Genomic DNA, 18349 nt, shown 5'->3' on the forward strand with positions numbered 1-18349 from the left:
TACAAAGGGGTAATTTAGATAAAGCTAAAGCAGGAAGGGATGATGAGGTACAGGAGTTTGCCTCTGAAACACACCAGGTATCTTGGGGGTTCTGAAGCCAATAAAGTATTTTCGAGATATTTGCAGCCCAATAATAATACCTGAAATTAGGAAGAGCTAATCCGCCTTGAGATTTCTGTCTTTGGAGAAATTCCTTCCTAATCCTAGGTGTTTTTCCACTCCATATAAATGATGAAATAAGTCTGTCTAAATTTCGAAAAAAGGATTTTGTTAAAAATATTGGAATGCATTGAAACAAGTACAAGAATCTTGGTAAAATGTTCATTTTTACACAATTAATTCTACCTGCAAGAGAGAGAAATAGGAAATTTCATTTTTTGAGGTCTAATTTTAACTTTTCAATTAGAGGAACAAAGTTCTCTTTGTAAATGTTAGGGAATCCCTGTGTGATGTTTATACCTAAATATCTAAAACCCGTTAAAGACAACTGAAAAGGTATATCTGTATTTGAAATCTGGAGGCCCTTACTGTTTATGGGGAAACAAACACTTTTCGAAAAATTCAGTTTATAGCCTGAGAAAGTTCCAAATTTTTTCAAAATTTTAACTACCTGTGGAATACCTAAGATCGGATTTGAAAGATACAACAGCATATCATCGGCATATAAGGATACTCTATGTTCTATGCCCCTGCAGCTGATGCCAGTAAAATACTGTGAATGTCTTAATGCTATAGATAGGGGCTCGATGGCTAAAGTAAAAAGTAAAGGGCTAAGAGGGCAACCTTGTCTTGTACCCCGTGATAGGGGAAAATGCTTTGAACATACTCTATTTGTAATTACAGCTGCTTTAGGGGAGAAATATAATAACTTAATCAATGAGAGAAGAGATGTACCAAAGCCAAATCTTTCCAGCACAAAGAATAAATATTTCCACTCCACCCTGTCGAATGCTTTTTCAGCATCTAACGAGATGACTACCTGAGGAACAGGGTCCTGAGAAAGTTTAGACGAGTGTATTACCCCTAACAATCTCCAGATATTACTAAAAGAATGTCGACCTCTGACAAAACCTGTTTGGTCTTTTGAAATCAAGTTCTCTATTACTGTAACGTAAAGCAAGGATTTTTGCCAAGATTTTTACATCTGAATTTAAGAGAGAGATTGGCCTATAAGAGTTACATTTCAAGGGATCTTTTCCAGGTTTTAGTAAGAGTATAATGTTTGCCTCGTTCAAGGTTTGTGGCAAGCTACCCTTTTCCAATGAATCCTCAAACATATCAAGAAGAATAGGGGCTAATTTATCTGAAAATCTTTTATAAAAGTCTATTGGATAGCCATCAGGGCCAGGAGTTTTTTTGTTCTGCATTAATGTGATCGAGTTTAAAATCTCTTCTATTTGTATGGGCTGATCCAAATTAGTTTTCTGCGCAGAATTGAGGGTGGGTATATCTATATTGTTCAAAAATTCAAAAATTTCAGAGTTAGATTCAGGGCTTTCAGAAGTATACAAATTTGAGAAGTAGTTCTTAAAAGTGTTATTAATTTCAATTGGATTAACTATTAAATCATTATTACTGTTACAAATTTGAGGTATAAGTTGAGAGGCAGCTTTAGATTTTAGCTGGTGGGCTAGAAGTCAACCTGCTTTTTCTCCATGTTCATAAATGTAACCTTTAGAACGTAATACATACCATTCAGTTTTATTTGTTGATAAAAGATTGTACTGAACTTGAAGGTTCAACCTCTCTTTACAAAGTTCAGGTGACGAAGACGTAGAGTTGAGGTTATCTACCCTTCTTATAGAATCAATTAAATTGTCCAGTTTTTGTTAACATTTTTTATTGAGATTTGAAGTATATGAAATTATTTCTCCCCTAATAACTACTTTAAGTGTCTCCCACAATGTAGATGCTGTAATAGATTCGGATCGGTTATATAATAGGAAATTATCTATAGCTGTGGAAATAAATGTACAAAACACAGGATCTGATAAGGCCGTGTTTAGTCTCCACAAAGGTCGTTCGTTATACCTCAAATTGCAAGTAAGGTCTAATTGTAAAGGAGCATGGTCTGATTCCACAATAGGTAGATATTCGATTTGGTCAACAGAAGGAAGAAGAGATTTATCAATAAAGAAATAATCAATTCTTGAATAGGAGTGAACATGAACATGTGAAAAATAGGAATATTCTCTGTTGTGTGGAAACTGTAATCGCCAAGGATCAACCGCCCCTACTTGAGCTATAAATGTAGCTAAGGCTTGGGCCATCTTAGAACGGGACGAAGATTTGGGATTAGAACGGTATGCAAAGAAAGTATGCAAAAATTCTGCCTCTTTTGATTGGGCTATTTAGGCCTTTGACATTCCAGCTAACAAATCTAACTTTCGACCCCCCATGAGATTTACCGGTAGTTAAATCGGCCATAACAGACATGAAAAAATTCACAGATCAAACTTGCAAACAACATAAATGTTTCCTCACTATTCAGTTTTTCTAAAAACATAACATAAAACAAAACTTTCCCAAAAATTTTTGGATAAATGAAACTTAGAACAAAACTGGCTTTCTAAAGTTATTATACTATTATTAGTATTTTAGAGTGGATTTTTGGCAGCAACTTCTAATTCAAATGGAGTTCCCAAAGGTACCAAAGTCTTGGGTTTGAATTAGGGATAGACCGATTTTCAGCCCTGGCAGATTATCGGGCCGTTTTTGTCAGTTTGCAGATTATCTGTATCAGTGTTTTATTTGCCTAATAACAGATAAAGTTAATGAATTAAAAAGTGGTCTACTTAGGCTCGGCTACAGCTCTGTGTCTGTCCCTCTGCTTCGGTTTTACTCACCACTGACTCTGACTTCATGTCCTCCCCACAACACTATCTGACTCTGGGTATTATGTTGAAAGTTTCTAATTTATTAAATAATTGCTTAAAGTATTTAAACAAAGTTTTGTGTTGGAGTTTGTAACATTCCAAAATCTTAAGTTTGACTTAAAGATTTTAATTGGTTCGGTAACTACTAATAATCGGTACAGGCCTTGAAAAAACAGTATCGGTCGATCCCTAGTTTGAATACTTAACTCAGTGTAAACATGGTATGGTACAAAGAACATGGATATGTGTTACTGTCACACAGACAGAATGATATAATAATCAAATCTTACAGCTACTAATGGGGACTATAAGGGGAACACATGCTTGTAAGAGGTTCACTGATTACACATGCGTGATTAACATGTTGCTGTGTTTTTCAGGCTTACCTGGACGAGCTAGTGGAACTGCACAAAAGACTGATGACACTCAGAGAAGGTCATATCCTGCAACAGGTGTGTGTGTGTGTGTGTGTGTGTGTGTGTGTGTGTGTGTGTGTGTGTGTGTGTGTGTGTGTGTGTGTGTGTGTGTGTGTGTGTGTGTGTGTGTGTGTGTGGGGGGTGCCGAATCTAACTGCCAACAGTTTGGAGATTCCAGTGTGTTATGCTAGTAGCAGCTATGTAGCCTTTAGCAGAGATAAGGAGCTACAGAGGTCTGATAAACTCTCTTCTTTCTAACTCCACACCTCCAGACTTTTATCTGTTTCAAACTTGTAGTCCATAGCCAGGACATTTATCAGACTTCACACAGCTCCCTCTGTATGGAGGAAATATTTATTCATAATTCAAATTGAAAGTCCAAAGAGAAATTGAAAGTCCAAAGAGAAAACAAAGCAAGATCCAATTAAAACTAGAACTGCAAGCAGTTATGACGGGGCCCAAGCCTCCGATGCCATTCGCCTCCGATGCCATTCGCCTCCGACGCCAGTCGTCCCGGGTGACCCGCGAAGCTGCACCAATGCGGGACCCGAAGCATTATGTAGGGGGGGGGCAAACGTTGGTGAATATCGAGAGGTTTGATGCACGAGGTCTGCGGTACTCTGCCGTTGCAAATGTAGTGGTTAACTGTTCATCTCCATGCATGTACAGACTATTTTAACAATTTTTAACTTTTAACAATTCTCTACTATAAACAAACTTCTTAACCCCCTTGACCACAGGGGACAGCAGAGAGAAATGAGAGAGTGACTGAGAGGGTGGAAGAGGGTAGGCAGGTGTGGTGGTTGAAAGAGCAGGGGAGGTGGTCAGGTTGTTGTAAATGGCGTCATAGGCGCCGATTGATGTTTTCCTCCGTGGGTGCTCACAGGCGCACGTCGTTCAAAAAAAAAAAAAAGTAGTCAAAAGTTGTTTGCATTTCAAAACCTTAGGAAATGGACAGCGGCCGACACGAACACACGCGCCTATTAACTCGATAATAAAGCCGTAAAGTAGGCTTTCAACTCAGGACAGCGCCACTTCTCACAAATACAGATAGGATTGGAGATGAGAAGTTTAACTGACACGTAACCGCGATCACCTTCGTGGGAAATTTAGAATCAATGCCACCAACATACCCAATCACACTATGACAGACTCTCCACTTAGCACCAACTGCAATGTTTATTTGCACGGTATCAGCGCATATGAATGGTGTTGATTTTGGATTGAAAAAGTGGGAGAAAAGAGTTAAACTTTTCCACTGTGAAGGTTGTAGAAACTTTGTCAGGTGGGTTAAGAAGTTTGTTTATTGTATATAACACCAGAGGCCTGTACTACGAAGCAAGATCAACTTGTCCTGCATCTCTTTCAGTAATCCGGCTTCACCTAACCTAACAACCGCGGTCCATCATAACCTGTACTACGACGCTGGTTATCAACTAGTTCAGTCAACTCAGGGTTTCCCAATCCAGCGGCATGCACGTTCACATAAAAGAGGCGGTGTTTGCGCACCACAACCAATCGCAAACATCTACCAGAGCCGCATGTTATATAAGAAGAGCAAATTATAATTCTCCATAAATATGAAGAACATAGACACGGTTTTACAGAGAAAACGCAATACAGTCGCTGCTTCCTAAAACAGGAAGGAAAGCTGAAAAAAATAAATAAATGAATAGCCGACGCTGTAGATGTTTAAATCACAACGCTTATTAATATCACTTCCCCATCAGTCAGGACCAAGATCTGACCATAATTACACTTGTGCTTTCCATAAACTGTCGTTGCTTTAGCCTATTATTTCAGTTGCAACCCTGGCAGTGGGAAGCGATCGTGAGAGCAAAGAAAAAATATATAAAAACATAATTCAAACCGATGTGCGCACTGGTGACACATGGCTCAAGAAGCCGATATGTAATTCCCTCCCATTAAAATATATAGGCTATATTTCATAAAAATACCCATGTGAACGGGGTTGTTGGTCTCTCAATGTTTAACTTTTATGAGCGCACCTCTCTCTCTCTCTCTCTCTCTCTCTCTCTCTCTCTCTCTCTCTCTCTAAATATTGAGAAGTGTGACCTGCAAGGTCTTTGATACATTCCCATTGCAAATATTCCATTAACATTGATTGACAGGGCAAAACACTTTTATGTTGATTATAGCGCCCACTAATGGCCGATCTTTGCCAAATTTGGTACAGCGCCTCAGAACGCCATGCCGAACGAGCACCACAAATTTTGTGTTGATTGCTTTTACTATGGCAGAGATATTGCAATTGCAAATTTCCCATTGAAATGCAATGAGAAAATTGGCGGGAAAACAAATAAACGTTGCTTATAGCGCCCCCTAAAGGTCGATCTTACCCAAATTTGGTAGAGAGTATCGTAGTGGAATGTTGAACAAGGATATCAAGTCATTTGGTGATAACTTTAAATTTAACCGAGATATGATATGATACGTGTGTGGTAGCTAGCTAGGACAATTTGTTTGGTTGTCAATTTGGCATACTTTAACATAGCAAAATTATTTCCATAACTTTTTGTCAGGTCGATCTGGAGAGGCTAACTACCAGGTTTCGTGCAGATCGGTTGCACAGCCTAGGACGAGTTCGAAAAAGTTGGTTTTGCACGTTGCGCGACACTGCGAAAAAACGTTTGCGCGGAAATGGGCGTGGCCTACATCAGGCAATTCAGCATCATTCAAGGAACACGTGGATGTAAGAATTTCTAATGTGTGATGTGTATTGTGGGAGTTAATGACAAAAAACCATTACAGCGCCACCTAGTGGTCCACATGTGTAATTTTTGGTAGGTGTGGTCCATGGTCCATTATCAATCTACCCTGTAAATTTGAAGTTGTTCACATTAGTGTAAGTGGTGAATCTAGAGTTGGGTCACATCGGGTCCCATAGGCCACGCCCACTTTGACCCCACGGTACTCCAGTCTAGGGTTGGCCTCAGGATTGGCCCTTGATGGTACCCATCAAATTTTGTATCAATCGGATGAGCCGTTCATGAGATATAAACTTTTTGTACTTGTAGCGCCCCCTAGGGACCAATTTTCATAAAACGCATGGAGTACCTCCAGAGGCTCATGTCAAAGAATAATCTAAAGTTTGGGGTTGATGGCATTTATTTTGGCTGAGATATGGCAAAGTTGGTGTTTTCATCGTTAGCTACACAAATTTGTTTGTGCGTTATATGCGCAATTTTTATCGGATAAAAATTCTTTCCATAACTTTTAGTCAGGTCAGTCTGGAGATGCTAGGTTCCAAGTTTCGTGCAGATCGGTCGCACGGTCTAGGAGGAGTTCGAAAAAGTATGTTTTTGATAAATCACGATTTTTCATGCATAAAAGTCTAGGCGGAAATGGGCGTGGCCTATATCACGTGATTCAGCTGGATCCAGGGAACGCGTAGATGTATTGCTTTTGAATGTCGGGTGTACGGTGTGGGAGTTATGGGGCCAAACGCGTTTTTTCTGGTATAGCGCCACCTAGTGGTGGAAATGGGTGAATTTTTGCGCCTGAGGTCCTTGCAGGGTTGTGGACCAGTCCTGAAAATGGCAACTCCCCACTATTTACGGTTTAGGCTGCAGTCGGAGTTTTACGCGGAGAAGAAGAAGAAGAAGAAGAAGAAGAAGAAGAATAATAATAAAAAAAATAAAAATCCTTAGAAAAACAATAGGGTTCCACGCTCCGCTGGAGTGTGAACCGCGTTGCCTTGCAACACGCGGTTCCCTTGCCCCCTCGGGCTTGGACCCCTAACTAGAACTGCAAGCAGTTATGACGGGGCCCAAGCCTCCGATGCCATTCGCCTCCGATGCCATTCGCCTCTGATGCCATTCGCCTCCGATGCCAGTCGTCCGCGATGCCCCGGGGAGCCGCGCCAGTCGACCCCGATGACCCACGAAGCTGCGCCAATGCGGGACCCGAAGCATTACGTACGGGGGGCAAACGTTGGTGAATATCGAGAGGTTTGATGCACGAGGTCTGCGGTACTCTGCCGTTGCAAATGTAGTGGTTAACTGTTCATCTCCATGCATATACAGACTACTTTTAACAATTCTCTACTATAAACAAACTTCTCAACTCCCCTGACCACAGTGTACAGCAGAGAGAAATGAGAGAGTGACTGAGAGGGTGGAAGGGGGTAGGCAGGTGTGGTGGTTGAAAGAGCAGGGGAGGTGGTCAGGTTGTTGTAAATGGTGTCATAGGCGCCAATTGATGTTTTCCTCCAAGGGTGCTCACAGGCGCATGTCGTTTAAAAAAATAAAGTAGTCAAAAGTTGTTTGCATTTCAGAACCTTAAAGTAGGCTTTCAACTCAGGACAGCGCCACTTCTCACAAATACAGATAGGATTGGAGATGAGAAGTTTAACTGACACGTGACCGCGATCACCTTCGTGGGTAATTAAGAATCAATGCCACCGACATAACCAATCACACTATGACAGATTCTCCACTTATCTCCAACTGCAATGTTTAATTGCACGGTATCAGGGTATATGAATGGTGTTGATTTTGGATTGAAAAAGTGGGAGAAAAGAGTAACATTTTGTCCACTGTGAAGATTGTAGAAACTTTGTCAGGTGGGTTAAGAAGTTTCTTTATTGTAGAAAACCATGGGACCAGGCAAAAGTGAAAACCAAAACCTAACGGTAGGAGGTAAACATCAGTAAATATTGAGAAGTGTGAGCTGCAAGGTCTTTGATACATTCCCATTGCAAATATTCCATTAACATTGATTAACAGGGCAAAACACTTATATGTTGATTATAGCGCCCCCTAATGGCCGATCGTCACACAAATTTTGTGTTGATTGCTTTTACTGTGGCAGAGATATTGCAATTGCAAATGTCCCATTGAAATTCATTGAGTTAGTGGGCGAAACAAATAAACGTTGCTTATAGCGCCCCCTAAAGGCCGATCTTCGTCAAATTTGGTACAGAGTATCATCGTCAGATTTTGAACAAGGACCTCAAGTTATCTGCTGATAACATTTAATTAGGCCGAGATATGATATGTGTGTGGTAGCTAGCTAGGACAATTTGTTTTGTCGTCAAATGCGCATACTTTAACGTAGCAAAATTCCTTCAATAACTTTTTGTCAGGTCCATCTGGAGATGCTACCTACCAGGTTTCGTGCAGATCGGTCGCACGGCCTAGGACGAGTTCGAAAAAGTTGGTTTTGCACATTGCGCGATATTGCGAAAAAACGTTTGCGCGGAAATGGGCGTGGCCTATATCAGGTAATTCAGCTTGATTCACGGAACACGTGGATGTAAAGATTTCTAATGTGCGATGTGTAATGTGGGAGTTAAAGCCAAAAAAACCATTACAGCGCCACCTAGTTGTCCACATGTGTAATTTTGGCCCCGGGGAGCCGCGCCAGTCGCCCCCGATGACCCGCGAAGCTGCGCCAAAGCGGGACCCGAAGCATTACGTAGGGGGGGCAAACGTTGGTGAATATCGAGAGGTTTGATGCACGAGGTCTGCGGTACTCTGCCGTTGCAAATGTAGTGGTTAACAGTTCATCTCCATGCATATACAGACTACTTTTAACAATTCTCTACTATAAACAAACTTCTTAACCCCCCTGACCACAGGGGACAGCAGAGAGAAATGAGAGTGACTTCGAGGGTGGAGGTACCGGCAGGTGTGGTGGTTGAAAGAGCTGGGGAGGTGGTCAGGTTGTTGTAAATGGTGTCATAGGCGCCGATTGATGTTTTCCTCCGTGGGTGCTCACAGGCGCACGTGGTTAAAAAAAAAAGAAAGTAGTCAAAAGTTGTTTGCATTTCAAAACCTTAGGAAATGGACAGCGGCCGACATGAACACACGCGCCTATTAACTCAATAATAAAGCCGTAAAGTAGGCTTTCAACTCAGGACAGCGCCACTTCTCACAAATACAGATAGGATTGGAGATGAGAAGTTTAACTGACACGTAACCGCGATCACCTTCGTGGGAAATTAACAATCAATGCCACCAACATACCCAATCACACTTTGACAGACTCTCCACTTAGCACCAACTGCAATGTTTATTTGCACAGTATCAGCGCAGAATGGTGTTGATTTTGGATTGAGAAAAGAGTTACATTTGTCCACTGTGAAGGTTGTAGAAACTTTGTCAGGTGGGTTAAGAAGTTTGTTTATTGTATATAACACCAGAGGCCTGTACTACAAAGCAAGATCAACTTGTCCTGGATCTCTTTCAGTAATCCGGCTTCACCTAACCTAACAACCGCGGTCCATCATGACCTGTACTACGACGCTGGTTATCAACTAGTTCAGTCAACTCAGGATTTCCCAATCCAGCGGCACGCGGGTTCACATAAAAGAGGCGGTGTTTGCGCACCACAACCAATCGCAAACATCTACCAGAGCCGCATGTTATATAACCCCCCCATATGAAGAACACAGACACGGTTTTACAGAGAAAACGCAATACAGTCGCTGCTTCCTAAAACAGGAAGGAAAGCTGGAAAAAATAAATAAATGAATAGCCGACGCTGTAGATGTTTAAATCACAACGCTTATTAATATCACTTCCCCATCAGTCAGGACCAAGATCTGACCATAATTACACTTGTGCTTTCCATAAAGTGTCGTTGATTTAGCCTATTATTTCAGTTGCAACCCTGGCAGTGGGAAGCGATCGTGAGAGCAAATAAAAAATATATAAAAACATAATTCAAACCGATGTGCGCACTAGCGACACATGGCTCAAGAAGCCGATATGTAATTCCCTCCCATTAAAATATATAGGCTATATTTCATAAAAATACCCATGTTAACGGGGTTGTTGGTCTCTCAATGTTTAACTTTTATGAGCGCACCCCTCTCTCTCGCTCTCTCTCTCTCTCTCTCTCTGTGCCGAGCTCCGCCTGATCTTCTTTAAGAACGGTGACGCCGTTATCAATCGACCTATTGATTGGTCAGTAGGCGGTGCTTTAACACCGGTTGTTCTCTGATCTCCAACTTAACCTGCTCCCGACCAGGTTAGGTGTTCAGCATGAGTTACCACGGTGATTGAACCCGATAACAACTGATCCACCTTCGTAGTACAGACAATCCTGGGTTGAGCCTTAAGTTAGCTCGTTAACGCCAAATCCTGCTTCGTAGTACAGGCCTCAGGGGAGCACACGAAAGCGAAAACCAAAACGTAATGGTAGGAGGTAAAAATCAGTAAATATTGAGAAGTGTGAGCTGCAAGGTCTTTGATACATTCCCATTGCAAATATCCCATTAACATTGATTGACAGGGCAACACACTTTTATGTTGATTATAGTGCCCACTAATGGCCTATCTTTGCCAAATTTAGTACAGCGCCTCAGAACGCCATGCCGAACGACCACCACAAATTTTGTGTTGATTGCTTTTACTGTGGCAGAGAAATTGCAATTGCAAATTTCCCATTGAAATGCATTGAGAAAATTGGCGGGAAACAAATAAACGTTGCTTATAGCGCCCCCTAAAGGCCAATCTTTGCCAAATTCGGTACAGAGTATCGTCGTCAGATGTTGAACACGGAACTCAAGTTATTTGCTGATAAAATGTAATTTGGCCGAGATATGATATGTGTGTGGTAGCTAGCTAGGACAATTTGTTTTGTCATCAAATGCGCATACTTTAACGTAGCAAAATTGGATTGCCCCCAGATGGTACGCATCAAATTTCGTATAAAGCGGATGAGCCGTTCATGAGATATAAACTTTTTGTAGTTGTAGCGCCCCCTAGTAACCAATTTTCGTAAAACGCATGGGTTAACTCCACAGGATCATGGCAAAGAATAATCTAAAGATTGGCGTTGATATCATTTAATTTGGCTGAGATATGGCAAAGTTGGTGTTTTCATAGTTAGCTACACAAATTAGTTTGTGCGTTATATGCGCAATTTTGATCGTACAAAAATTCCTTTTATAACTTTTTGTCAGGACAGTCTGGGGATGCTAGCTTCCAAGTTTCGTCCAGATCGGTCGCACGGTCTAGGAGGAGTTCGAAAAAGTAGGTTTTTAATAAATCTTGATTTTTCACGAATAAAAGTCCAGGCGGAAATGGGCGTGGCCTATATGACGTGATTCAGTTGGATCCAGGGAACGCGTAGATGTATTGTTTTTGAATGTCGGGTGTACGGTGTGGGAGTTATGGGGCCAAACGCGTTTTTTCTGCTATAGCGCCATCTAGTGGTGGAAATGGGTGAATTCTTGCGCCTGAGGTCCTTGCGGGGTTTTGGACCAGTCCTGAAAATGGCAACCCCCCACCATGTACGGTTTAGGCTGCAGTCGGAGTTTTAGGCGGAGAAGAAGAAGAACTAGAACTGCAAGCAGTTATGACGGGGCCCAAGCCTCCGATGCCATTCGCCTCCGATGCCATTCGCCTCCGAGGCCATTCGCCTCCGATGCCATTCGCCTCCGATGCCATTCGCCTCTGATGCCAGTCGTCCGCCATGCCCCGGGGAGCCGCGCCAGTCGCCCCCGATGACCCGCGAAGCTGCGCCAATGCGGGACCGGAAGCATTACGTAGGGGGGGCAAACGTTGGTGAATGTCGAGAGGTTTGATGCACGAGGTCTGCGGTACTCTGCCGTTGCAAATGTAGTGGTTAACAGTTCATGTCCATGCATATACAGACTACTTTTAACAATTCTCTACTATAAACAAACTTCTCAACCCCCCTGACCACAGGGGACAGCAGAGAGAAATGAGAGAGTGACTTAGAGGGTGGAGGTACCGGCAGGTGTGGTGTTTGAAAGAGCAGGGGAGGTGGTCAGGTTGTTGTAAATGGTGTCATAGGCGCCGATTGATGTTTTCCTCCGAGGGTGCTCGCAGGCGCACGTCGTTTAAAAAAAATAAAGTAGTCAAAAGTTGTTTGCATTTCAAAACCTTAGGAAATGGACAGCGACCGACACGAACACACGCGCCTATTAACTCGATAATAAAGCCGTAAAGTAGGCTTTCAACTCAGGACAGCGCCACTTCTCACAAATACCGATAGGATTGGAGATGAGAAGTTTAACTGACACTTAACCGTGATCACCTTCGTGGGAAATTAAGAATCAATGCCACCGACATGCCCAATCACACTATGACAGACTCTCCACTTAGCACCAACTGCAATGTTTATTTGCACTGTATCAGCGCATATGAATGGTGTTGATTTTGGATTGAAAAAGTGGGAGAAAAGAGTTACACTTGTCCACTGTGAAGGTTGTAGAAACTTTGTCAGGTGGGTTAAGAAGTTTGTCTATTGTAGAACACCAGGGGAGCACGCAAATGCGAAAACCAAAACGTAACGGTAGGAGGTAAACATCAGTAAATATTGAGAAGTGTGAGCTGCAAGGTCTTTCATACATTACCATTGCAAATATTCCATAAACATTGATTAACAGGGCAAAATACTTTTATGTTGATTATAGCGCCCCCTAATGGCCGATCTTCGCCAAATTTGGTAGGGAGCCATAGAACGCTGGAGACGTGAACCGCGTTGCCTTGCAACACGCGGTTCCCTTGCAACACGCGGTTCCCTTGCCCCCTCGGGCTTGGACCCCTAATAATAAAAATCCTTAGAAAAACAATAGGGTTCCACGCTCCGTTGGAGATGTGAACCGCGTTGCCTTGCAACACGCGGTTCCCTTGCCCCCTCGGGCTTGGACCCCTAAATATTATTTTTTTTTTTTATTTTCCATTTGGCTTTGGCTGTTGAATTTAATATTTGGCTTTTGAATTTCAATTTAACATTGGCTTTTAATTTTCATTTAATATTTGGCTTGGGAACCAGAATCAGCTTTAAATACAGTCCTAATCTAGTCCTCACTAACACGGGCCCAATTATAGTAACTACATAAAAACTTCACTGTTGTTGCATGAAATGTCGTTTGTGTTTAGCTTACATCATCATTTTCTATCATGTGAAACAAGAGGCCAAGCCAGCCTGAAGCTGCAGACAGATGCTCCTCAGCAGTCAGCTCCCCCTGCTGCTCATAAGGTGCCTCTGCACCCCTTTCGTTTCAGACCCTCCCACCAGCCTTTGGGCCACGCCTCCTCATTTACATTGACATGTGTCAAGTCCAAACGAAAACGCAATGTTAAATGGAAATTCAAAAGCCAAATATTAAATCCAAATGAAAATCCAATGTTAAATTGAAATTCAAAAGCCAAATATTAAATGAAAATTAAAAGCCAATCTTAAATTGAAATTCAAAAGCCAAATATTAAATGAAAATTAAAAGCCAATGTTAAATTGAAATTCAAAAGCCAAATATTAAATGCCAAAGCCAAATGGAAAATTTAAAAAAGAAAATAATATTTTTAATTTGATCTCGCTTTGTTTTCTCTTTGGACTTTCAATTTGAATTATGAATAAATATTTCCTCCATACATCTGGACACACTGAAGGCTTTATACTACTTTATTCAAATATGCAGCAGTACTCCTCAACACCTGGAAACACACTTGGATGTGTAAAATCGGTGGAGTTCTCCTTCACGTCTGCCAGTTTTAAAATGTTTTTAGAGTGGACGTTTCCTTAAGTGAATGTAACATATAGTCTGTGTTAGATTTACACTCACAATCTTTAGTATGAGATTACAGCGGCAATAAGACAACATTTCATGTAGTTATTCAATTTCAATTCAATTTTATTTATAGTATCAAATCATAACACGAGTTATCTCGAGACACTTTACAGATAGAGTAGGTCGAGACCACACTCTATAATTGTACTAGTATCACTACTTTATTATATTATAGTTGCACTGAACTGTCAAACTCCAGATAAAAGAATGAAAAATGTATTGGGTGGCTAGAGTTTTCAGCATGATATGAGCACATGCCAGTGTTAGTCAGCTGTGTTGTTGCTTTGGATTAGAAGAGGAGCTGTGATCTGTTCCACGTCCTCTTTAATCTTCATCTGGAAGCAATGAATGATTTGGTTTCCCTCTCTCCACCTGAGAGATTGCATGTTTCTTACTTCTCTCCTCGAGGCCTATCATGTGACGTATCGGTGGATCTTCCCAGCAGGAGCCTGGCTCTCCCAACATGACGTCTGGCTCTGAGAAAAGACCAAATCCCATCCAGACCAACTCCACCCGTGAACAGCTTTAACGTGCACAGTAATCAGGCTAATCTAGCCCAGTTCACCAAGTGGCTCAACTTCCTGCTGCCAGAGATGGAAATGATTAACTCCCAGCCTGTGCTGCACACTGGGGAGCACATGTGTCTCACTTAGAACGCTGTAATGCAGATGGCATGTCCTTAGACATGAGCTGGGTAGCTGTTTCCAGTTGAAACAACTCCTAAACAGCAATGAAAATGACTAAACGGGCCAAATTGCCACCCAAAGTGGAATGGGACTTAGATCTGCCTTGTCATTTTCCCCACACTGTTGAGAACTGTAGACCAAGCTATATGGGATGGTGTTCCTTGTAATCCGCAGGACTCCCAACCACTGGCTCCAAAGGCTGAAACCAGTCATACCTGCCCTATGTATCCTTTTAAGTCAGTTCAAGTCATCCTACAAGAAAGAAAATGAGAATACAAATAATTTTTTCAGAGGTCTGAGAGACAATCTGCAATGCCGACACCCAGGATACTCATTTCTTAGTGGCACGAGTATATAGCTCTTTCCTTTTTCACCCATACCATCACATTTTGTATTTAACAGTAGCTTCAAAAGCTCTGAATGCAACAAAGCAAGTTTTGCAACAAGAAATTATATTTGATAGTATCTTCTTAATGCCTCTGCTTTCAGAGGGAAGTTTGTCATTCAAGCTTCAGTGAAGGAGCCTTCCGTTTAAAAAGAAACTATGTCAAGTATTTGTTGTTTTGTAAAGAACTCAAGAAGCTCTTTAGCATGGTTCTTTTGTGGTGAGGGATGGCAAGAGTCAGCAGTTTGAAAGGCACATGACCGTTACCTTGCACTGCAGCTGGATTCTCCTGATATCACCAGATCACGCAAGAATTGTGGGATCACAAGATCACCATAAATCCATCTTGTCAGGCTTCAAGTATTGGATTTGTGTCTGAACTACCAGCTAACCGAACCACTCAGCGTCCGGTGATAGGTAGGTGTGTGTGACGGCCGCCACTGTTCCCGTAAAACAACAATGGCAGACATGATAGACAGATGGTTCATCCAATCCTTTGCCAGGTGTTTTTTTCAAAGTGCTTGCTCTTTTCCAAACAGTTTCCAATGACAGTTTCTCACATGGTCCCGTGTAACAAACCATCTGGCTCGTCAGATGAACATGATGGAGGTCTTGTTCATTTTCTTTCCAAGGCTTTACATTACAAGCTGTAATTCTCCTTTTGGTTTCATATTTAATGCTGTATCCGGCAACAATATTTGTTTGGGCAGAGATTTGACTGGCAGCTCAGACTTGTGATTACAGATGTGAATAGAGCCCATTGTACTCTGTGTTTTCCAGATTGTGAACCTGATTGAAGAGACTGGACACTTCCACATCACAAACACTACGTTTGACTTCGACCTTTGCTCCTTGGACAGAAGCACGGTCAGAAAACTGCAGAGTTACCTGGAGACCTCCGGATTGTCCTGAGCCTCTGAGCAGCTGGCTGCTGGATCTCTGTCTCCACGTAGACTTTTGATTTTTCTTGAACAAACTCCAACTTTGGATGCAATGTAAAGACCCGCTGTGGGCGGGTCCAGTTGCTGTGTCCAGCCTGCTGGTTGGACCGCTCTGAATGCAGAAGAACCAGGGCCACGTGTTGGGGCGGGGGGGGAGGGTGAGCCCTGTGGATCAGGAGATCACCCAGAAAGCCTTGAAACCTCACTTGATTTATAAAAATAAAAAAACAAGTAGGGAGTGGCCACCTTGTTGCTCTTAATGAATGTGCATATTTTTACCATTTATGTTCTTTGATTTATTGTTCGTTGGGACAAATGCATGATCAACATCGCCTTACTACATTGTAAGTTTTATTTATTGAAGTGTGTGTGTGTGTGTGTGTGTGTGTGTGTGTGTGTGTGTGTGTGTGTGTGTGTGTGTGTGTGTGTGTGTTAAGCACTTGACAGCAGCATATATTTGACTCTGTGTGACAGTTGAGCATTACTGAATGTAATACTGAATAATTTCAATGGGAACAAAAAACTGCCAGACCAGGTGTGAAGGTGACGCTCATACATTTATATTCCAGTCCAGAAAAGAAGCAAATCTTGAGGTCCAGATAAAGATCCAGCCTGGCTGGGGGATAACCGAGGCATTGGTGCGGCTGTACAGCCCCTGTTGTTCCCGTTCACACCTGTGCACCGATGGCCTGGCTGGTACAGTGGCTGATTGTCGGTTTCAGAAAGATTCTGAGTGTGTTGAAGACTGTTAGACATCCAAGAAGCATACTGAGGCCTAAATTGTGCAGGCATTACTCTAACTTTGCAAGACTCCATCTGATTTTGAGCTTAAAAACAAATCTTTGGTGACTACTTCTGTGCAGAATTATATGTTGGCGCCCCCCAGTGGTAGTATAAAAAACAACACTTATCTACGGCTATTATTGTCTCCCTCTGCCTCATGGATCTGACCAACAATTTTCACTGAAATGTCTTTTTCTACAAGCAAACTTTATCATGACATACACACTCTACATATGGTGGCTTTGAATCCCCACCGTTTGGTTTCTCCTCTTACAGGAAGCTCGTTTAAAGATTTTGTATTTCTATTATTGCATGTATTATAAAACACAACTCGCAAACTCCGACTAATGTGATCATGTGTATTCCACATGCAGGAAAGAGATTGGCTTTCCAGCTGTACAGATTGAAGCACACCAGCACATAATTTCAAGTGCAACATCTTTTGGCAGTTTTTTATTCCCATATTGTGACACTGTAATAAAGCAAGACTTGAGTGGCAGCTGGAGTGAGCTGAGCACAAATGACTAAAGTCAAAGTTCTCATGCTACAATCGAAAACCCATTGGTACCAAATCCAGGACTAATGTACTGCAGCAGGTCCTGCTCATTGGCTGCAACGTGGAGAAAGTTACAGGGCCAAATGCATAGTTAATAGATCCAGTTGGTTTAGGATACTGCTAATGTTTGTCTACAAAGTCTGATTGTAAGGAAATCCTTCTCTCTTTGTAGAACGGACCAAGCCCTGTAAGAGGAAAGGGAGAACAAAGTCCCTGCATGCAGTATGAGACCAGAAAAGAGACGACTTCTGTCTTCTGCATTTCTGAAATGTGTGAAATATTTTGGTTACATTTAACAAAAGAGAGAGCCAGTGGGAATTTTGGTTGACAGGTACTGTTACGGGTGTCTTTTATTTATTTTGTGGGTGTTTGAGTTGTTAAAGCAAAGCTCAGCATCCATTTCCCAAGGAGAATGCCTTTGTTTGATTTTTAAAGTTCAGGATGGTAAGCAGTCCCAATAACCTTGAAGGGCTTTCTTACCCTGTGTTCTGTTTTATGTTATTTTGTGTATTTTGAGGACATACAATAAATATTCTGTATAATGTACCGAGGAGTTAAGTAACTTGTGGATGAGCTTTTTTGGCACAGATTTTTTTATGCTGCTTTTCTTTTTATTCATTTTTCAGTGGCTGTATATATTTTATCATTGTGCACAAACACAGTTTTTCAAACGCAGAAATATTTGATGGCTGAAAGATACCTTTTAAAGGTGCACTATGAGTTCCTGCAAGGTTTCAGCGCGATTTCATTTTTGTCTCAAATCGTAGGCATCTCTCCTTCATCCGCTAGCTGCCTGCCCCCTGAATACACTGTGAAAAAGCCCGATCTTGGGAGACAACACAGGGGTCGTAAACGTCAAACAAACACTAGGGGCACAGGCTGTGCACCAAAACACCACAAACCACGTTCCAGCCAATCACCGACAAGATGGTTGGGGGAGGGAGTGGTGGTTAGTGCGCATGCACATAATGTACAGTGAGCAGAGTTGATTGAGTAGCGTGAATTGAATCTGAGAGTAGCTGCTGGATAGCTGGTTTGTTGTATTTTGGTGCACAGCCTGTGCCCTTAGTGTTTGTTTGACGTTTACGACCCCTCTGTTGTCTCCCAAGACAGGGCTTTTTCACACTGTATTCAGG

General features: G+C 42.0%; 1 protein-coding gene across 1 annotated transcript in view; it reads left to right on the forward strand.

Annotated features, from left to right (window-relative positions):
* Positions 1–17771, forward strand: part of mllt3 (MLLT3 super elongation complex subunit) — a 177191-nt gene extending 159420 nt beyond the window's left edge. The window contains exons 13-14 of the mRNA XM_039823322.1: positions 3257–3328; positions 15714–17771. Of these exons, the coding sequence (XP_039679256.1) occupies positions 3257–3328; positions 15714–15845 (204 nt within the window). The 3' untranslated portion in view covers positions 15846–17771. The remainder of the gene's footprint in view (positions 1–3256; positions 3329–15713) is intronic.
* The last annotated feature ends 578 nt before the right edge of the window (positions 17772–18349 follow it).

Source organism: Perca fluviatilis, chromosome 14 (genome assembly GCF_010015445.1).
Source record: "Perca fluviatilis chromosome 14, GENO_Pfluv_1.0, whole genome shotgun sequence".
In the NCBI taxonomy this organism is placed as follows: domain Eukaryota; kingdom Metazoa; phylum Chordata; class Actinopteri; order Perciformes; family Percidae; genus Perca; species Perca fluviatilis.